General features: G+C 32.3%; 1 protein-coding gene across 4 annotated transcripts in view; it reads right to left on the reverse strand.

The window, feature by feature from the left end:
* Nucleotides 1-1,602: 1,602 nt before the first annotated feature.
* Nucleotides 1,603-22,111, reverse strand: part of LOC139517001 (serine/threonine-protein kinase ULK4-like) — a 44,738-nt gene continuing 24,229 nt past the window's right edge. For 2 of the 4 annotated variants that reach the window (XM_071307532.1, XM_071307533.1), the window contains exons 21-33: nt 18,789-18,910; nt 17,762-17,870; nt 16,701-16,718; nt 14,668-14,814; nt 12,964-13,102; nt 11,893-12,034; nt 8,851-8,956; nt 8,348-8,517; nt 7,807-7,914; nt 5,729-5,836; nt 5,015-5,089; nt 3,328-3,416; nt 1,603-2,339 (exon numbers count right to left, since the gene is read on the reverse strand). In XM_071307532.1, coding sequence (XP_071163633.1) covers nt 2,270-2,339; nt 3,328-3,416; nt 5,015-5,089; nt 5,729-5,836; nt 7,807-7,914; nt 8,348-8,517; nt 8,851-8,956; nt 11,893-12,034; nt 12,964-13,102; nt 14,668-14,814; nt 16,701-16,718; nt 17,762-17,870; nt 18,789-18,910 — 1,403 coding nt within the window. In that variant the 3' untranslated portion in view covers nt 1,603-2,269. The remainder of the gene's footprint in view (nt 2,340-3,327; nt 3,417-5,014; nt 5,090-5,728; nt 5,837-7,806; nt 7,915-8,347; nt 8,518-8,850; nt 8,957-11,892; nt 12,035-12,963; nt 13,103-14,667; nt 14,815-16,700; nt 16,719-17,761; nt 17,871-18,788; nt 18,911-22,111) is intronic. The other 2 variants (XM_071307535.1, XM_071307536.1) reach the window with 1 other exon arrangement.

Here is a 22,111-nt window from a genome sequence, read left to right on the forward strand (position 1 = left end):
GTAAAAGAGAGAAGAAAGATACCAAAGGGACATTCAAAATCATAAGACGAAAATAAACTGAGAACGTCATAATTAAAAAAAAACGGAAAGAGAAAAAATAGACAAACAGTTCACAAAATACAAAATAGAAAATTATTTATTGAGACTCCACATCTACTAGTATATAGCAGAAAGTAAAGTTAAATGATACTGCTAACTTCTTTCCTTTCTATATAATAAGTTCCTGTATGAAGTCACGTAAGTATGTTATCAGAGTCCTCAACATCGACAAAACTTGTGACATTGATATGTAAACAATACTATCCAAAACATAAATCCAACGTTTGATCTGGATGTTGGAATTTGTCATGGTGATTTTCATACATTTTTTTATTACTTTGTTATCAAGACGACTTCTCCCTCTGAATTAATTGTTTTCCTTTTCATTGTGGTTGTGTTTTCAATCTGTTGTCTCATTCTTACAAAGTGTGTATTTCTAAGTTGTTAGTTGTGCACATATTTGTAGAAGACTTGTAGTGAAGACTAGGATTAACAAAGAACATGGTTTTTTCACTACTAAATGACATATTGACTGTGGATATCATTAGTTGATAAGATTTCAACGAACATAGTGTTTTCATTATCAAAGTACCTGTTGGTATAATAGGTTGGTATATCACAGATGTATTGGTTTATTGAAAATGTGTGGTTATATTACCAATGTTTATTTTTCAACTGATCAGGCTTCAATCAACTTATTCCAGTTGACATGGGGATCTGTCTCACTATTTACTTTGAAAACATATATAGTGTTTACATATTTTATCCCAAAACACCGGTCTATAGATGGACTGGTCTATGATAAGCAAAACTGGATAAACCCCGCCCAGCCAAGTAAAATAAATAAGTAATATCTGTAATGATTTAGAAGTTTATGATATTTCGGTATCAGCTTTTTATGGCAATTAACTAGTAATATATTAAGCAAACCTGTTCATGAGCTGTCTTTTCGGGTGTTGATAGGGTTGCAGATATACTGATTTTGTTCAGACATTGTGCTTGTGTTTTGATTAAGTCGCACCAGCATGCGAGTTTGTAAAAAAGATAAACTAAACAAGATATTTTTCCACATTGAGTTTTATATTGATTTTAATCTGGATGGAACAATTAATGTATGCAACCTTTCTGTATTACAGCCATCAATATCACAGCTTCCTTCACCAATAAAAACTAGCTAACAAGAAAAAGTCACTCATAGTAGTTCTGAAAGTGACATTAAACACCAACATATCAAACAATTATTTTACAACTGTATTGTCAGACTTGTTTTAATTTCATATCTTACAACTCTGGATGCACACATCAGATTTTTTTTGCATTTGAAGAAAAACTTGTTTTATTGAACCAAATATGAGTACAATAACTGTGTTCAAAGCTTTTGAAAGATCATTTTTGCAAACAAATATAACTCTTCATGAAAAACAATGCCATAACTATGGAACACTATCAGGGATAACAAGAGATGTGCTTGAATAGACACACAATGGCAGAACAGTCAAATTGTCAACTATTCAACAATTAATTGTTTTGTTTTACATTCAATGGAATAACACTAAAACAAAATCATTTTATTTGATTTATTTGATTCAAGCAAAACAAAATGATATAAATTTCATGAAAAACATATTCAGGTACTCTTATCAACCAAAGCAAACTCACTAATTCTCAATTCAATTACTTTACAAAATAAAAGTATGTAGGCTGTAAAAGGGCCTGTATTGAGTTTAATCTTAACATACAATTCACTTATAAATCCTTACTTTTAAATTGTTGTCAGTTAAAAAATATTAAAGCTGTGCAGTGTACATGTTTCTTGAATCTGGACCAAACTTTTCCTTTCTTAGGTAGAAACAATACAGCATGACTCAAGCTATAAATTTTTTAGACTCAATTATAAAATTTAAGTCACAATCTTGAACTCTTTTACATTTCATGTCAGACTACATGCAAATACATGTATACCCAAACTTATTTGGAATCAATTCAAGTGAAGATTGGAAAGAACTAATTATAAATGGGTCACAATTGATTTACAAAAATTAAGAATATTTTATCTTATTAAGATTCTAGTGTATATCAAATCGGAATGTCAATTATATTTCTACGTTGCATCTTAGAAAATGTAAAAGATAGCACATCATCAAAGTGTTTAGATCAGCAATTTCTGGACGGATGAGAGAACCAAAATCACATATTGTTACTATGGCAAGTGCGTGTCCAATAATATAAATTATTTAAGATATCCAGTCATCTTGAGTATTTCACCAGCTAAAGATGACAAGGCTACATCTGCATGTGATCTAAAAATAAAACAGAAAAAATATACAAAACACTTAAAAAAGGTAAAAGTTATAATCTTCATACAAATTAAATGGTATGCATATATAAAGCATCTATTGTAAATAAAGTTTGACTAAAAACTAAAGAAGCCCATTTATTACCAATCAAAAATAAATTTGAATTCCTTATTATGGCTTAAAATCCTATTAAGGCTTGAAGTTCATTTTAAGGGAACTATCCCATAAGGTTATCCATGGGGGAAAAGTATGTCTGGAAGACAAAAATATAGGCAAACAGTTTTTATAGTATTGTAAATTCTTATCCATTCGTTTGATGTGTTTGAGCTTTTGATTTTGCCATTTGATTAGGGACTTTTCGATTTGAATTTTCTTCCGAGTTCATTTTTTTGTTGAATTTTACTTCTTGAAACTGCAAGTGACTGCTAGCCAGTTATTAAAATTACTTAAAGAGCCCACCTCAATTTTACAAAGTTATTAAATTTATTATTAATATAGTAGCTGAGAAATATGTAACTGTGTCCATTGAGTATAATAGAAATTCAAAGTATCTTCCTAATATCTGTGAACATAGAATTCCACGAAATTGTTAAACTAGTACATTGTAATGACATTATAGTAAAACCCTACTAAGGATTTTGTAAACAGGAAGCAACTGTCCTGAATCTAGAAATCTCTTTTTAAAACAGTTCAACTCAACATTACAAAGTTCCAGGCCTTGTACAAATCATTTCTTTATACAAAAGCTGAGTACAGTTATATGTATTTAAAGATGAAGAACTGCAGAACAGACAAGAGCAATGACAAATTCAACCCACTCTTTAATGGGGTATAATAGTATGTCACATGGACAAAAAAATAATGAATCTTTTAAACAAACTTACATTTTAAGAAATCAAAAAACTGTTATTCACAGATAGATACAGAATATTATATCATATATAACAAACCATACTCCTCCTGGCAAAAGACTTAGGTAAAAGTAACTTACGTTCCTGTCTGCACGAGGTTTTTTATGGTATTTGCCAACACGTCACCATGCTGTTTCATCATGTCTATGTGTGCCTTTTCTGTACTTAACTGTAATGAAAAGAAAAAGAAAAACTTATTGCCATTCTACTGCAGTGTTCTCAACACTTGAACAGGCCCTTTCAACCCTGAAATAAAGGGTAACTGATTTTTTTTATGCATTTGCTTTTATGGTTTGTTCCATATTGTCTATTGATATTAAAAAAAACATTGATGATGTTAAAATACATATTGTATACATATGTTAATGCAGTTATTTTAAACCTTTAAACAGACTTATTAAGAAGGGATATAGTTACGATACTGTTGTCAGGTCATTAAAGATTGCATATTTTGGCTTTAATATTGATTCACTTATAGGGTCTTTGCATCAGGGCTATTCCAGAAAAAAATGTATGGGGGGGTTGGAAGGCACAATATATTAATAATACATGGGTGATGGGTATCAAAGCAACTTTTCACACTGTAATGCACTATATTCTCAATTACAATTGTCCGGGTGGCGGGTGCTGACTAAAACTGCCTTCCAACCCCTCCATACATTTTTTTCTGGAATAGCCCTCAGAACTAAACACATTTTTTTTTTAAACAGTTATTGGCATGACACAGGTTATTTTCTTGTCATATATTTTATGATAGTATGATATTCATATGATGAAGACATAATCGTTCAAACAGTTTAATTGAGGTCTGGAGCTGGCATGTCAGTTAACTGTTGGTAGTCTGTTGTTATTTATGTATTATTGTCATTTTATTTATTTTCTTTTGTTACATCTTCTGACATCTGACTCGGACTTCTCTTGAACTGAATCTTAATGTGCGTATTGTTATGCTTTTACTTTTCTACATTGGCTAGAGGTATAGGGGGAGGGTTGAGATCTCATAAACATGTTTAACCCGCCGCAATTTTGCGCCTATCCCAAGTCAGGAGCCTCTGGCCTTTGTTAGTCTTGTATGATTTTTAATTTTAGTTTCTTGTGTATAATTCGGAGTTTAGTATGACGTCCATTATCATGGAATTGTATACATTTTTTTAAGGGGCCAGCTGAAGGATGCCTCTGGGTGCGGGAGTTTCTCGCTACATTGAAGACCCATTGGTGACCTTCGTCTGTTGTCTGTTCTATGGTCGGGTTGTTGTCACTTTGACACATTCCCCATTTCCTTTCTCAATTTTTTTCAATGCATCACTAGCTTTAGTTTTATTTTTTGTACATTTTCCTAGAAGTTCACTTAATGAAACCCCTGCCCTTGCAATGTCCATTATTTATTTTTTGTACATTTTCCTATAAGTTCACTTAATGATACCCCTGCCCTTGTAATGTCCATTATTAATTTAACCAAAATAAATGGAGACTGTGTCTATGGGTCACAGATGACACCCCCCTCTTGCAAATATGCATGAATTATTTTCCACATACAGATGCAGGATTCACATACTTAAAACAATTTTATGATAAGCATGACGTATAAGTTCCATAACATATGGTTGAGGAAAAATAAAGTATTAGAAAGAAAACAATAGATTTAGTAATTTTTCAATTTATAAAGGGCCTTAACTCAAGAACAGTAAAAGTGAAGCCATCAAATTTTGTACTTTATCCGTGTTTTGTGGTAATAATTATTTTGTATAAGCTTTGTATATAACTTACCAATCTTTTAATGATCCTTAGTAAAACCTTTTGTTTCTTGGCATCTGCTTTCTGAAGAGCCTTACGATAATAGTCCTACAAATATAATCATAAGTTTGTACATTCCTGAGAAATACATCAAACCTTACGAAAATAGTCCTACAAATATGATCACAAGTTTGTACATTTATGAGAAATACATCAAGAGTCTATATATAAAGAAGATGTGGTATGACTGCCAATGAGACAACTCTCCACAAGAGACCAAATGACACAGAAATTAACAACTGTAGGTCACTGTCCGGCCAAGCATGTATCTGTACATTTGTTTAATGAAGTTTAATACTATATTTTTTATATCTATACAATGACACTTTGGTCAAATTTATTAAAACTGGTGGTAAACCATAAACTTGTAAGCCACACAATTCTCTCAATTTTAAGCAGGTACAATATATATTGCCCTTCATGCAAATAAGTTCAGCTTACTCAAATGTTAATTCCAGTTTAAACAAATGTTACATATACAGATAGATTTTGACTTCCCAGTTATTTAAGGTTTTGCAGATACTGTAATAGAATTAAGGTATTAAAGTGATAAATATTCTCTGTTACAAACAAATGAACAAGGGTCAAAGGTTAACATCTTTAATGATATTTGCACGTTAATTGACACAATTCAAAAGCTTGTCTTTATCTTGGTACTGAAACTAATTAAACAGTTAAATATTTTACCATATTTTCAGGGGATAATGAATCTTTGTTTTCTCCACCAAACAACTGGACTAGTAGAGATATACACTTGGTAGATAGATCATGGATATCTGTATCCTCATGGCACAGCTATAAAGAGAGAAAATCACATTCAAAACTATAACACTCATGTAGTATTGCAAAATTAACTTGTCTATGAGTAAATATGTTTATAATAATTGTATGGTTATTGATAGGATAGCTTAACTAATAGGATATATGAAAATGTGCTTAGGCCAGGATTTTTTAATTTGTTGGTTTACGGATCCGCTGACCCGACTTTGCCGATTTCCAGAATAAAAATAAAATTGACTTGTCATGCTTTTTTATTCCCGCCAACCCTAACAAATGCATTATCCCTGAATTTTTTTTTGTTTTTTTCATGAAATGAAAAGCATTAATCACTAACAAAATTGATAACACTTTCTGTTGTGAAAAAATATAAAACTTCCAGTTTACGTTTCTAAAAATAGACAAATCAATTATAACTGACCTTGAAATGTTGTTTGCGCAAATAATTTTGCAGAATAAAACCTGTGTTTAAAACCGATTACACAATAAGTTTGTTTCCTTTATTTGTCATCAGTCCGTAAGATGCATCATCTCATAGAAATAGACTTGTCCAAATGTGGACAGGTGGAAGACATCAAGTTAAAGTACTGAATATTAACAAATCATTTGGAATTTTCTTGTTTCATAGATAATTAAAAAATATTGCCATTTGGATATAAAAAACGGGAATGCATGACAACAGATTCATCCGATATTCTCGTTTTTCCAGTGGACTAGTCTATTACGTTTTTGACACTTGTGTTGAAACTTATTTTCGTACAACGTTTTTACTTTTTTTTTTTCTTTATCAGTTTTCGTGCTTGAAGATCATCATTCACCAAGTGTTCTGGAATTGATTAAGAGCTATGGGAATCTGTTTTTCTTGTTTGTGAAATGACTCGTCTATGTCCGTGCACCCCCTTTCTTTATGGGAAATTATTAGACAATGTCATGCGATGATGTTTATGACAGTTGAACAACAAAATTTCATTTAACTAAAATTTAAGAAATGATGACAAAATAGCATAACAAACATATTGTTAGAAAGGTGAAATATATATTTATTTTGCATATTTTTCTGTCTTGAAAGATATTTTTTTTCTTTTTTTTCCTGACCAACCGACCCAACTTTTTCATGGGTAAAATCCATAAACCAACAAATTAAAAAACCCTGGCCTTACAAAAAATTTATAGATTGGATTTACAAACAATAGCCACTGAAATTGAAGCTGTTTTGAACTATTAATCCTTGTTTTCCTGCTTTTCACACTTCATTTGTGTATTCATTAAGAGAAGATCCAAGTTGACACATTCTACAAAACTTAATAAGCGTTTTTTTCACTTTAAAAAATGTTGCAAATACAAATCGTTCACACAAGCATTAATTACCATGAGGAGGAAATTTTAATTCATTTAGTTTTTCTTGAATAATGCCCCTTTCATCTTAGAAATTTTGACCAATTTAACAACCAACTTTGTCGTCCCACTTCTTGAAATTTTGCATATTTTACTTATTTGGAGAGGATTAACTTAAGTTGTTATAACTTGTATCTAATTGGTATATTTAGACAGTAAAATATGTTTAAACTAAACTACATGGTTTATAGCAAATACATAAAAAAAAATTGAACATTGTTAGATCCTAATATGCTGATGTGCATATGGATATGATATTACCAGACATTTTTTGTTAGTTGTATCATTTTAAACATAGAAATTTTGACAGAATGGACCTTATCATTACAACTTCTCTTTTAATTGCATGGTGAATTCTATCAATTTTCCAGAAACAGTGTCATTCAGACTTGAAATGATACTCAAAGGTGTACATACATCTGAGACAACATCAAATAAAACATTCGAAAAAGTTCAAATTCGTATAATCAATTTTTTGGTTTGCTGCATTTCAGTCACTAGCATATTCAAGCACCAAACCAGGATGCCAAGGGGTATTTGTCCAACTTAGTGGACAACTCTAGTTTGTTGAGGTATTGTAATGCTACACCTACCAGCTGTGTTAACAATGATGTCAGATCTGTTAATGGTTTGTTATTCAGTAGCAACATCTCTGCATCCTCTGCTTCTTTGTTTCCAGCCTCACCTCCTGATTTCTTAGACTGTAACAGTATGATGCAAAAGGTTAGTCAATGTTTTATGCATAAAAAATAATAAACAATGAAGAAAAATTTGTTGAGGACAATTTATACCATTGGTAGATACTTTTATATAACATGGCAGCCATCTTTGAAGATAGCAATTGGTTTTTAATGAAGAACAATTATAAAGGGGATAAAAAATGTATCATATTAACAAAGAAGCAAATGGTTCTGCATATTATTTTTAAAAAATTTCTTTTTTTAGAATTTTAGGTAACAGTGCTTCCATGCTTGGTGGCAGTTTTGGTCATAACATATCAATTTAGGTTACAGTTAAGATTTTTTTTAAAGATTTTTTAATTACTTTTTTTCTAGTTTTGTTTCAGGTAGTCTTTAAAAGATTGCTTAAGCTTGTATCAAATGTAACTTAACTGTGAATAAAATGTTAGAATACCTGTAAAGCTTTCCTGACAACATCCGATACATATTTAAATATACTGTTTAAAGTATCTAGTAACATTTGTAACATTACAACAGCTGTTTTACTGTCCCCTCCATGTTCATCTCCCTCAAAACATACGGCTGACACCTCAAAAATTAACGTAGTGAAGTAATCTATCAAACCTAAAATCAAAAAATATTCTCCCAATAATTGATTATAAATGACTATAAAATTATATTTTTATTCTTATACCGGTAATTCAAAATGAAACTAGAGTTACTGTGATCAAAGCTGAAAAAATGATAAACCATATCCACACAAAAAGCAATAGCAAAGGCTTTGATGACATTATTCTTCAGAGCTACACTCTCTCATTTACAAATTTAAGTTGAGATTTGTCTTTCACACATAAATGGCTTAGTTTATTCTTTTTTCAGGTAAGGAACCGGATTCAAAGCTGAATGTTAGTGTTTCCACTTTTATTCAGACAGTGTATTTGCAATATGTAAACTTACCTTGTTCATATAGTTCTTGCATGTTTGTTTCTTTATGGCTGACCAAACAATTTATAATTCCTGCAATACTCTGCATAGCACTATTCAGAGGGTTTTGTTGATGATCCTAAGAAAAGTCAATAGTAACAATTAAATTAAATAGTCTAATGCAATTCTAGTTTATTTTAGTTTTTTTTCATGAACTAGTCAGGGGCGTAGCTAGAAAGAAACGATGTGGAAGCAACTACAAATTTTGGGACCCTATTATGCAGAATAATTTTTTTTTCGGTTTTCGGTCATAGGACGGTTAAAAGAGGAGCTATATGTAGATAAAAATTTATGAATGTAAAACTATTAATAAATCTTCTGAATAAAGTAATACATAAACAACACATAATTGTGATACAGAATTTACTCAAAATTGTCCAAAATCTGCTCTTCGGGTCTGGGCAGAAACAAACTTCTCTATTACTTTGTCAACATTCACACCGAAATCCCGATGAATATGCAGTAATGCTATGTAACTTTAGTTGTTGATTATTGATCGTACATTTGTTTTCAATTACATACGTAGTACCGTGACTGATAGATCTCAGGGCCATGATGGCATGGTAGCACTTGCGAGATGTTATAAACCAGCGTACGTGTTCGGCATCGAGCGACCTCCCAATTGAATTCGTCAAAATTACATGCTAGGTCAGTTTCGTATGTTTCAGACAATATTGAGATTTGTTCGTTTGTGATATTTCCTACAACACGATGAAGCAGCACAAAGAAGCGATTTTCTGATAACTTGACGCGACTCCACTCTCCAGTTGCCTTATCATATGGTCTATGAACGCAAAAAATAATGAAACTTTCCAATACTGTTTTGGCGTGGTTGCAGGGTGATTGGCTCCGGTAGTCTGTCAACCACATCGCCTCGGCATATTTTCAACAATATCGAAGGGATCTGATAATTCTAATGCCGATTGGTAACTCTCATTCCAAACTGATGAACTGTACACTGTAAAATGTGCTCCAAAACTACATATCATAGACTGAGTATTACAAATTCAAAAGTAAAAATCTTGTAAAAGATACAAGTAACCTTCCGATTTTGTCATAATCTCCAAAAAAAAATATTTTGAAACCAAATGTCGTTATTTAATGAGATTTCATCAATTAAAAAAAGTGACAACATAGGTGTTTCCTTTAACATTCAATTTATAAATTTTTATTTTGCCATTTCTTTTTTTGCATGCCGAATCAATGTGCACGCAACTTCGGAGCTACGATCTTTTTCTGAATGAACAGCTTCATCAACACTTGTAACTAGGTTGTCAAACTAATATCCGGGATAGACGGAAAAGATACCAACAGTCTCCGATTCCTATTGACCAACTCATCTCTCTCTCTTCTGCTTTTTTTTTTTGTTTTTTTTTTTTGTGAAAACGACGTGGATGCACGTGCTGTCGTGCCTCCGGGTAGCTACGCCCCTGCTAGTTGTGGTCAAATCCTAAGCTGACAAGTCATTGTTAAGTGTTTTAACCATATTGAATTCCTGAAGTTAAACATGTTCAATTATCATATTTTTTTATGAAAAGTACCACCTACATATTTTCATGATTAGTTATCCAAGTTCAAGCCTTTCAAGATCAAATTCCTTTCAGTGAGTAAGTTTTCATATAAATGTCTTTCATTTTAACATAAGGCCACACCAATTTGATTCCTTGTTCGACGGACCCACCCGCACCTATTTTTTTCAAATCAGAATTCTTTTTTTTTTTTTTATATTCCCGCTTCCCGCATCCGGAAATGTAATCATGTCCATTTCCTGCACCGTTTTTTTAGTAAATATTATAAAAAGATATCAACATTTGTTTTTAAAATCACAGTCTATTAACCTGTATATAATGAATTTAAACATCAAAGCACCCCACCACACTGTGTAAATATCTGTGAGAATATTTGTTTCAGCATGAAACCTATTTATTCAAAGTGGGAGTGCTCCAATTTAAATTTATAACAGCGTAAATACCTGTAAAGAACAAAAGATTGGTTTCTTTCCCCCTTACTTATATTCCCTATCAAAAAATGTTCGTTGTTAAAATAAAGTACAAAGAACTTCTGAAGGATTTGCCTAACCTTCAACTGCAATTATATTGTATGCTGGCAAAACAAAACTATCCATAGCCACTGCACGTTTATGCACCTGTCCTGATTGATTCAGGGACCTGTTGTTCAGCAGTTATCGTTTGTTGATGTTGTTCATTGGTATTTTTCCGTTTGGATATATAAATTAGATCGTTGGTTTTCCTCTTCGAATTGTGTACGCTAATAATTTTGGGGTCCTTTATAGCTTGCTGTTTGGTCTGTATCAAAGCCCTGTGTAAAAGGCCGTACTTTGAGGGGTCCACTTACATGACTTATTTTGAATAATATTAAACTGTTAAAGTAAATGTGTTAATTTAACATGGTTAAAGTCCAGGAATATTACAAAATTCTTGGACATGTTTTGACCATTTAATACCAGATAGATATATAGTTCTTTGAGAAAATATGAGCCCTTTTGTACAAACAAATATATTATAACTTATATTGATCCCTCATAAAACATGTAAAAGGGATATTTATAACAGTAAGGGGTTGTCCCCAAACTGATTATGACTTGGATGGAGAATTATCTCATTGTCAGTCACACATACATAGACCAGATTTAATTATTTCTTGGTGAACATGATGAACAGGGAAAAAATACTTAAAAAATTAAAGAAATGTCAAAGTACAAGTGATAAATCAAGTTTTAATATTGTCAAAACCTACTATTTTATGTTTACAAAAAAAAATTATAATCGCTCGCCTTTACTTTTCAAGCTTTGCCTCAAAAATTTGCAAATTAAATATTTTTTTATTAAAATTTTCAAATCGCTCGCTCGCCCCAAATTTTGGAGTCCAAAAATCCGTAGAACAAGAAATTAAATTGGTGTGGCCTAAGATCATAAAGAATACAATGAAAAGCAAATACACCCACTCTTAACCAAGGTGAACTAAAAATCCACACAGAATTAAAATTGTACTTACCAGCAGAACTTGGAATATGACAGACACTAAACCAAGCTGTTCAAACTGTTTAATGAATGCAGGGTTCTGTTCTAACAATGCTAACAAAAGTTTTAAACCATACGCTGGCAATGGATCTTGGTCCAACAAAATCTGTTCAAACCTGTAGAAAAGTTAAAAAAAATATTAACATTAATCATTGTTTTTTAATAAATACTGAACTTTTTTAACATTTTTTATTGATAATTGAGTCAATCCATTAAGGTTCCAGATAAATATAGATTCTACCACTGCATCGAGTGTAATACGATATTTATCCACTCGAGACAGTTAAATTTTCAAATTCAAAACGCGAGGCTTGCCCGAGCGTTTTAAATATTTAAAATTTAACTGTCGAGAGTGGATAAATATCGTATTACACAAGATTTGGTGGTGGAATCTGTTTCTCTAATGATTTTCTAACATTATGCAGGCAAACTTATTCCTTCTTTACGAATGATCTGCAAAAGATGTGTTTATTTTATGTGATGTCATCAGGCATGGTCGCCTTTTTTCATGCCGTCACAATAGCAAATTCAGAGGAAAGCAAGAAAATTCGACGTCATAATCGGATTTTAACCAATGAAGTACTGAGATCAAACGAACCACACGTTGATTAAATTTTTTTTATACAATGGGTGCAGAAAGGGATAAATTGACGAAGAATTAGAGAAAATGATGTATACAAATAATATTATTAAAGTTTGTATGCTATCCCCATTTCCTTTCTCAATTTCATTTTTATGCTAGTTTTTATTTTGGCAAAACCAATCACATCTCAATTTTGCAATAACAAAAGCATTGCAAAATTTCAGAAATTGCACTACAAAGTTTTTTTTAACAATATTCAATCATGATTTGTTGGAAATACTTGTGTCTGAAATGTATTTTAATGATATTTTACTGCATAGGAAGATTGTTGACAAAATTTTTATTGATTAGTTCCATCATACATTTCCGAGAAGCTTAACCAACACAACAGGACAGACAATTGAGCAAAACATTTAAATTCAAACCAATGCATTGTACAAAATAAAAGATAAGCTTACGTACTGCGGTAAAAGGTTATCACCGATGGTCTTATGAAGTAAAGATGTATTAACTTTAACATCTCCAACACCAAACTGGTCCTGACTAAGGTAGACTGATGCCACCTCAGTAAATAGTCTCAATGACAGAGCTCTTGTATCACCTAAAGAAAAGTAAAACAGAAAAGTAGAGAAGGCAATATAATGAAAAAGATTCACAGTTCCAGTTAAATCTTTCTCAATTAAAACATTGATGTTTTTGTAAAAGGTAGAGTCATACAATAAATGCTTATCACTGAAGCTGCAAAATAAATGAAGAACAAGTAAAACTGTGAGCTACTGCTCACTGATGATACCCCCACCGAAATATTTCGGTAAACAGGAAGTTGTCGAGTGATGAATCTGAAAACGCATCACACAGTATAACTGACTTATATAAACCCTGAAACCAAATTTCAGAATTCCTTGTCAAGTAGTTCCTGAGAAAAATGCGAAATTTTCAACTTGGCTATTATGTGTAAAATGATACAAGTGTTCGGTAAACAGGAAGTTGTTGTGTGATAAATCTGAAAATGCATTACACGGTATAACTGACTTATATAAACCCTTAAACCAAATTTCAGAATTCCTTGTCAAGTAGTTCCTGAGATAAATGCGACGAAAATTTTCAACTTGGCTATTATGTGTAAAATGATACAAGTGTTCGGTAAACAGGAAGTTGTCGAGTGATGAATCTGAAAACGCATCACACGGTATAACTGACTTATATAAACCCTGAGATAAATGCGACGAAAATATTCTTGGAACGGACGGACTGACTGACAGACTGACGGACTGATGGACTGACGGAAGGACAGACAGAGGTAAAACAGTATACCCCCCTTTTTTTTCAAAGCAGGGGTATAAAAACAGTGTTCGTTTGAAACAATCATTGTTACACAATTTATTCAATAAAGTTTTAGTATCAGTGTGATGTTGTTCAGTCATATTATACAAATATAGCCTTTGTATGAGGTCGATACAAGGATATATTGACCTGAAAGAAGTATATTGACTGAGGACGAAGTCAGAGGTAGATATACTTCTTTGGGTCGATATATCCTGTATTGACCTCATACAAAGGCTATATTTGTTATATTATTAATTTCCGACATTGTTTGTATCAAAATTGTCATTTTGGTTTGTTGGAACTTTATAGATATTAAATTGTCTCTTGACAATAACAACATATTAGTTGTTATTTCATTTACTTTTTTTTTTTGACATCTTAAGTATTTGAAGATTTTTTTTCGTCAAATAATCGATCACAGATATCATTTGTTTCAAAACGTTAAACAATATCCTGAAATTCATTACATGACGTCACAAAGTATATCGGTTTTTAGATATTCTAAAAATAACCGTGCAATATGCTTTTTGCCGGTCAATATGCTTTTTGCTATCCGCCATTTTCTCTCTACCTTCGAAAATATAGTTTAACATGTGACTATCCCTAAACGAATCAAATTTGTTAAAATATACGACTTAATAATATTAATAAATATATCTATTATTTTTTTCTATTTTTATTAGTGATATTACCACAAAAATGATTTTAATATCTAATAATTTCTTAAATTTTTCAGAAATAAAATAAAAAGCTTAAAGATATTTGATCATTAAAATCTATGCTATACTATTATGATGACTAAATTGCATACTTTTCTGAAAACTAATACAAAAAACTTACCATTCTGACTACCAATGAGATCAGCTAATGTAGGCAGTATTTTCTCCAGTATGACTTCACTATATTCTGCTAATATGACTGGGTGTTGAGACAAACCTTCCAGTACAGACATACTGGTGTTGACAAACTCACTAGCTGTTATGGAACCTGCAAAAGTAATTTAAAATACATGTATCTTTTGCTGTGAATTGTGTTTAATTAAACATTTAAGACTGGCCAGAATTTAAAAAAAATTTTACTTGAGACTCTTTAACATTTAATTTATTTTTAAATATTGAACTGTACATAAACATTGGCTGCATATAATGGTTTTCAAACACATTAAAGTTGCTTATTGTTTTAATCAATAAAAGAACTATGAAATATTTTACAAACAGTGCATAATAAAACAATAAAAAGTTCAAAATACATGTATCAGTTAAGATAAATATGCAATAAATCTAAAAGAAAATTTAAAGAAAAACAGCAAACTACATATATTTTGCACACTATATAGATAGTATTCTAAAATGCTGAAGATAAAATATATTAACTGCAATATAGTTTTTTTTTTACTTTTCTACATTGGCTAGAGGTATAGGGGGAGGGTTGAGATCTCATAAACATGTTTAACCCCGCCGCAATTTTGCGCCTGTCCCAAGTCAGGAGCCTCTGGCCTTTGTTAGTCTTGTATGATTTTCAATTTTAGTTTCTTGTGTATAATTCGGAGTTTAGTATGACGTCCATTATCACTGTACTATTATGCATATTTTAGGGGCCAGCTGAAGGACACCTACGGGTGCGGGAATTCTCGCTACATTGAAGACCCATTGGTTGCCTTCGGCTGTTGTTTGCTCTATGGTCGGGTGGTTGTCGCTTTGACATATTCACCATTTCCTTTCTCAATTTTATTACATTTGGTGATTTTAAAAACAAAAGTCTCATATAAAATGAACAAAAAGTTCCTATATCAAATATCAATTTCATGTAAAAAATATATAATATGATTGATTGCTGGTTGGTTAATGTCCAGTGGCATTTATTTCATGTTTATTAAGGTCCAGCACAAAATAACAATCAATACAGTGGTAGGTCCTGTCCGATATGAAAGTATTCATAATTTGGAATGAGAGTATATAAGATAGGGACAGAAATCTTGCTTGGGTTTTTAACATCCAGACCTTGATACTCTCTTTACACGAGGGAACAAATTAAACTTGTCAATTCTGACCAGATTGACCAGAAGTGACTGCGTACTTGTACAACACCTTTTGGAAAGGGTTTTACTGCCAGTCAGATGAAGGCTTATGTGATCATATATGTATTCACAAGCCACCCTTGGGGCATATTTGTCTGATAAGAACCTTAGAATTATTTACTTCATTGGTATGATAACAGCTGTTTATGTTTAATATTGTGCATTATTAACATAATTCTGTGTAACATAACTGAACTAAATAGGGTAAGGATTACAAAAACCTGTTATGCTGAATCACAAAATAATGTGCAAAATAACTTAAACAGTGCTATATAAAGAAAAGTTCAAAATGACTGAAACTGAGATTTGAATGAGTCCAAGTTGTCTGCAATGACAGCACATCTATTTTAGTGGTACACCCTAAATCTGGCTGATCATTTTACTTCAATATTTGTTTGAATAGATATTGAAACTTTTCAACCGAAAAATCAATAAATTGAACATCTCTGAAATAAATCAACATTACATTCTCAAAATAGGTTAAAACATATTCTTTTTTTTTCTGTCAAATTTAAGAACATAAAATTCACATGCAAAAAAACATAATAACATCCTGGAAAATCTAATCTCATATTAGAATTCACTAACTTCAATAGTTTTATAAGCATTGTGTCCTATATTAGGATTATAGCAATGTCATAAACATCACACTCAAACATGATTTTAAGAAACTAATGAAGAGTTTGCAATGAAGAGTACCACATGAATATGATAAAATCATTATTTTTTTTTTTAACTTTTAATTGATATGATGTCGCGTTCATAGATTTTCCATTTTTTTGATACAAGTACCTACCTATATGACAAAATCTATCTGTCATAATTTAGTTTTTACAAAGAATAAAAGTTAAATAAGGAATCAAATTAGGAACAGGAAATATATCAAAATATGCATAATCATTTATCTAATTGAATAACATCAAGTTTGGAATAAAAAGTGAGCACAACATTCTAAACTAATCTGTCTATATGTATCTAAAGTAAGCACAGCAATAGTGGTGTACTCTGACAAGCATTATAGCACAGTATTGTACGCAATTTACCTCTGTCAGCTAAAGGAACAGAAATCATTTTGTCTCATAAATATATTATTACTAAAATCAAAACATGTCATTAAGGATTCATTTTTATTCAGTACAGAATTAAAACTTTTAAATATAACAGTTAACTTATACCATCTATCATACTTAAATTACTTCTAGCGTGAAAACAAGATGAGTCAGTACCACATGGGAATCTTGCATGCAGCATAATTTTATCAAAATTAGGTTAATAAGAATCAATTATATCCTCTATCTGTAATGTTTCATTTTTATCACTAAAATATATGGGTATTTGGTAAAAAAAATTTGATAATCGACAAATCTGAAAATGCATCCTACTGTACAGGACACTTGCATGAAGCCTAATACAAAATTACAGGAAGCTCTCGAGAAAATGGTGACAAAAATTTTATGGAACAGAGTTCAACAAACTGAGGGATTGACAGAAAATGAATAAACAGGTAGATGGAAAGAAGGACAGATAAAAGGAACCAACAGAAACCAGTAAACACTACCTTTTGTGATTGTGGCTAATTGTACAAAAATTTATGTGGGTCTTTTTTTTTATAAAAAGTTTCAATGGTTAACACTTTGTAAAGATAAATCATACAATGGTAAATATTAGAAATGTTTTACAAAATCTAATTTCCTTTGAATAAAAATAATATTCATATTAGATGCTTTTCAACAATTACCAAACAAAACAAAATGTAATTCACTAGTGTAACTGCCAAATGACAGCATGATAGACTATTTAGTTTACAAATATATGACTATTTCCTTAGTAATGGTTATTTGCAATATTTAAACCTACCATTAGCAGCCTCAATATTTGTCTCCCCTGTTTCAATACTCTTCACATGAGACAACAATGTAGATAAATTCTTGATAAATTCTACACACATAATTCTTGGCCTGAATACCTGTAAAATAAATATATATTTATCATATACTTAGTATAGATATGATAGCTTTAGCATATGTGTAATGAGCGGAAGTACACAAGCCATAATTTTCCACCAGGGCTGATAACCCTGTCAGGTGCATCTCGTGCACAAAACCCATAATAGTGTCTCTCGTGCAAGTAACTTCTGGTTTCCGGTATCGGTTGTTTACTTTTCCATTGTGACGTCAGATATTTTTTATGACAACGTCAAAATTTATGGGAACGTTTGTGGGAATAGTTTAGTACTTGCTAACAAATGCCATTGAAATTTATGAATCATTTTATAGTACAACAAACATGGAGTAATAATGATTATAAAACTCTTCCAAATTTTCAATGTTTCAAAATGCCTCTCTAGGAAATGTTACCATACATATATATGGAGGTAGTGATGCTGTTGTTGGACAAGTATAGTATATTTGATTCATAATTTAACTTCTTTATAAAGTTTTTGACTGTTTTAGTTATTGCATTTGTTTATTTGCCTTACACAAAGCTATTGTCGGAAGTATATGATAAAGCGATTAATACATGGTCTTTTCCATATCAGCCTGGGTATCATCCCTCGACCCATATCAGCACCTCGACTCCATCTCAGGCTGATACCCAGGCTGATATGGAAAAGGCCATGTATTAATCTCTATATAACAGTTGTTCTTGCTCATATCATAATAAACTTTGGTTTACAGTATATAAAAAAGTTAAAAAAAGGTAATTGAATCATAGCAGCTAGAACTTTGGAATACATTAACTAATTAGTCCCTTTGGGTTCAGTACAACAATATTTGGCCATGAAAATTCTGACAAGAACTGTAAATACTAGAGTGCTAAATATACCAGACAGAAACTTTCTACCTCCCCCTGTGTGGGACTAAACTACACTCTGATAACTTACAGGACTTGTAACCAGATGAAGTACAATACTAATCAATGGTAGAGTTCCCTTTAGTTGTTTAGCTTGTACAGCATTGGGATGTTTTCTTCCATTCACTGCATCAAGTGATGTTAGTATTTCTTCTGCAAAATATTTAAGTTTTGTTCAAATCAATTTAAATGAATACAAGTTGTTATCGGAACAATTTAAAAAGCGGAAAATGTGATATGATTGCCAATGAGACAACTATCCATCAAAGTTCAAATGAAATTGATGTAAGAAATTATAGGCAATAATATGGCCTTCAACAATGGGAAAAACGCATTGAAAGTCCACTATCAAAGGACCTGACATGAAAAAAATAAAACAATTCAATTGAGGAAACTAATGTTAGTACTGTTAAACTTTAGAAGAGTCAGATTACTATTACTAGATCATATTTTGGGGCCTTTTACAGCTGACAATCAGTATGATCTATGCTCATTGTTGAAGGCTGTACAGTGACCTATAGCTGTTAATTTCTGTGTCATTTGGTCTCTTGTGCAGAATTGTCTCATTGGCAATCATACCAGATCTTTTTTATTTCACATAACTGCTAAACAATGTGAATCAATTGATCAAGCTTTTAGAATTCCTGTCATTAAGAAATGAATATATCCATACTGTAAAAAAAAAACTTGCTGAAAAAATCCATCGATCAATAAATTCAACACACTGTAAAATGAATGCCTATGTACAAATTTTCTATATGTTTGAAGTTTCCTTCAAGATCAAATCCACCAAAGAAGAAAAAGAAAACAATTATACCATCTGCTACAGGGATGGGGTCGATTACTTTAAAATGTAATCGATTAAATTACAATTACTTTGCTAATAAAATGTAATCGATTACATTACAATTACACCCTATTTCATATGTAATTGATTACATTAGATTACTTTTCTTTATTGTAATCATGATTACTTTAGATTACTTATGATTACATTGTATATTGCTATATCAAAGTTTTTTTATAACTTTTTATCTGCTTATTTCGGTGATTTTTTTTAAAAGCCTTAATTTATTCATATTTTAAAAGAATTTATAGACAAGACAGTTACATACATTGTAACATGTTTAATTTGATAAAATAGCTATAGACAAGTGTACTTTCTCTATGTAAAAGATGTAACTTTATTTTTAACTACAAATTGTAACCAACTGCCTAATTAACAAAAAAACTGAAAATAAGGAAAAATTAATTAAGTATAGTTTTATTGTCTGTTGGGACATAATTGACACATCCATTAATGTTTTTACAGGTGTTAATCACTACTTCCATTTTTATGTCAATAAATACGTTACCATCATAAATTCTGAGTGCATCCATCTGCGCAAGTCTGACAGGCGGAAAACCCCAAAATAAAAATATCATCCAATGAGAAGAGGGATGACCAGTGCCCGTATAACCATGCCTTTATATCATCCATTTAATTTCCGCCTGCGCATCAAGACACACGTATTTTTGTATTAGTACATAACTTACAGAGAAGACTGAAGTTTTTTGTTTTTTCTATATTGAATATCGTAGGTATCCCCATACCATTTTTTATTTGACATTTTTTGTTATTATATTGTTGTTATAAGTGTTTAACTTCATACTTATTTAATTATGGAGTTTAATGCTCCCAGTCCTTACGAGGCCATTACAGGTAATGATGTTTTCTTAGACGGTTCATTACCCTTTCCTGTGACCGTAACAGCGGTAGGGCAGGGAACCCCTCCTATTAGTAGTCAACTAACCGACGTTTTTACTTCGGTGACTACTAAGACCGGTCAACAGACCCTGCATGCAGGTTCTGTCGGTTATGATGGAGGTGTCCCTACCACTGCTACGGTTACACACACTTTTTCTAGGCCAGTTGACACCACAGGGTCCATTTCATCTTACCCTGGTATCTCTATGGGTTTGAACTTACCTGGTTCTAGAGCACCAGCGTCCTATTGTGGCTTAACTTTACCGGCTTCGGCTAGTAATGCCATGTCATGGTCTAGACCTCCTTGGTCTCAGGGTTATCCTTATTCAGGCTTTTCTGGTCAGGGTTTTCATGGTCAAGGGTTTCCTGGTCAAGGTTTTCCTAATCAGGTTTTTCCTAGTCAGCCCTTTCCAGGTTTCTGGCCTTATTGTGGACCAACACCAGTTATTGTTCCACAGAGTACTACTCCTAATCTATCAGTTCCTGCTCCTCCTGTAGCAGTGTCTAGTAGGGGTAGTAGTATATCTGTACCTGCTACTCTGCCTACCTCTTCTGTTGGGCATCAGTCTAATCAGGTAGCTAACTCTGGCCCCTCCTTAGATGGGTTCAAGAGTATTTTGGATGATTTTCGTCAATCTATTTCTTCGGAATTGACTTCCTTCTCCAATCGCCTGTGTACACTAGAGAACATTGCCAATAAGTCAAGTTCTCCAGTGATTTCACTCCGTCCAGATCATGACATTGGAAGTGACCTGGAAGACAGCGATGAGGAGGAACGTTTTTCAGTTGCCCCAGGCAGCCAAGAAGAAGGGTTTACTTCGGATGAAGATGACAACTCAGTTCAGGTTTCTCAGATTGTTTTGCAACCTTCTGTTCCTGTGTCTTTATCTTCATCTGTAATTGGTCAGTCTTCTACCAATTCTGGTAAAGAACCAGAGACTGAAGATGCCCCTTCCTCCTTGAAGGACCTCAGAGATTCTGTTTATACTATCATGAGAGATGTCAACAAGGTGCCTTTTCAGTCACCTCCCAGACCCAAGAAACTAACCTCCACTTTTGAGGCTTCATGTGGTCTGCCTGTAGATGATAATAAATCTCATAGTAGTTTTCCACAGTCTAATCATATGTCCAACTCTTTGCAGATCATTAATGATGGGATTGTGTCTAATGAGTCCCAATTTTCCCAGGTTAGTGGTTTCGGTCTGGCCTCATTCTCTGAGCAGTTCCGCTCTAAGGATTATGAAATTTTTGACTCTACTTTGGGCAAACTAGTACCCAAATGTGACAAAGTGTTATCATCTACTATTTCTTCTAAACCCGCCGATGGACTGCGTCTTACTCAGTCTGTTTGGTCTAAAACAGAGAATCTTCTTAGAAACGCTTCTCATGTTCTAGGCACTGCTGAACATTTCTTATCAGCAGTTGCCCCAGTTCTTAAAGACTCTTCTCTTCCACCAGAGGTCAAACCTTTCCTATTACAGGTAGACAAGGCTTTGGGTGCCTCCCAATTGCTGATTATGGGTTCCATCGCCAACTGCACCTTATCCAAAAGATCTGAAATTTTGGAGAAGGCAAAGGTGTCAGATAATCTTAAGGATGCTTTAATC

Source organism: Mytilus edulis, chromosome 3 (genome assembly GCF_963676685.1).
Source record: "Mytilus edulis chromosome 3, xbMytEdul2.2, whole genome shotgun sequence".
NCBI lineage: Eukaryota > Metazoa > Mollusca > Bivalvia > Mytilida > Mytilidae > Mytilus > Mytilus edulis.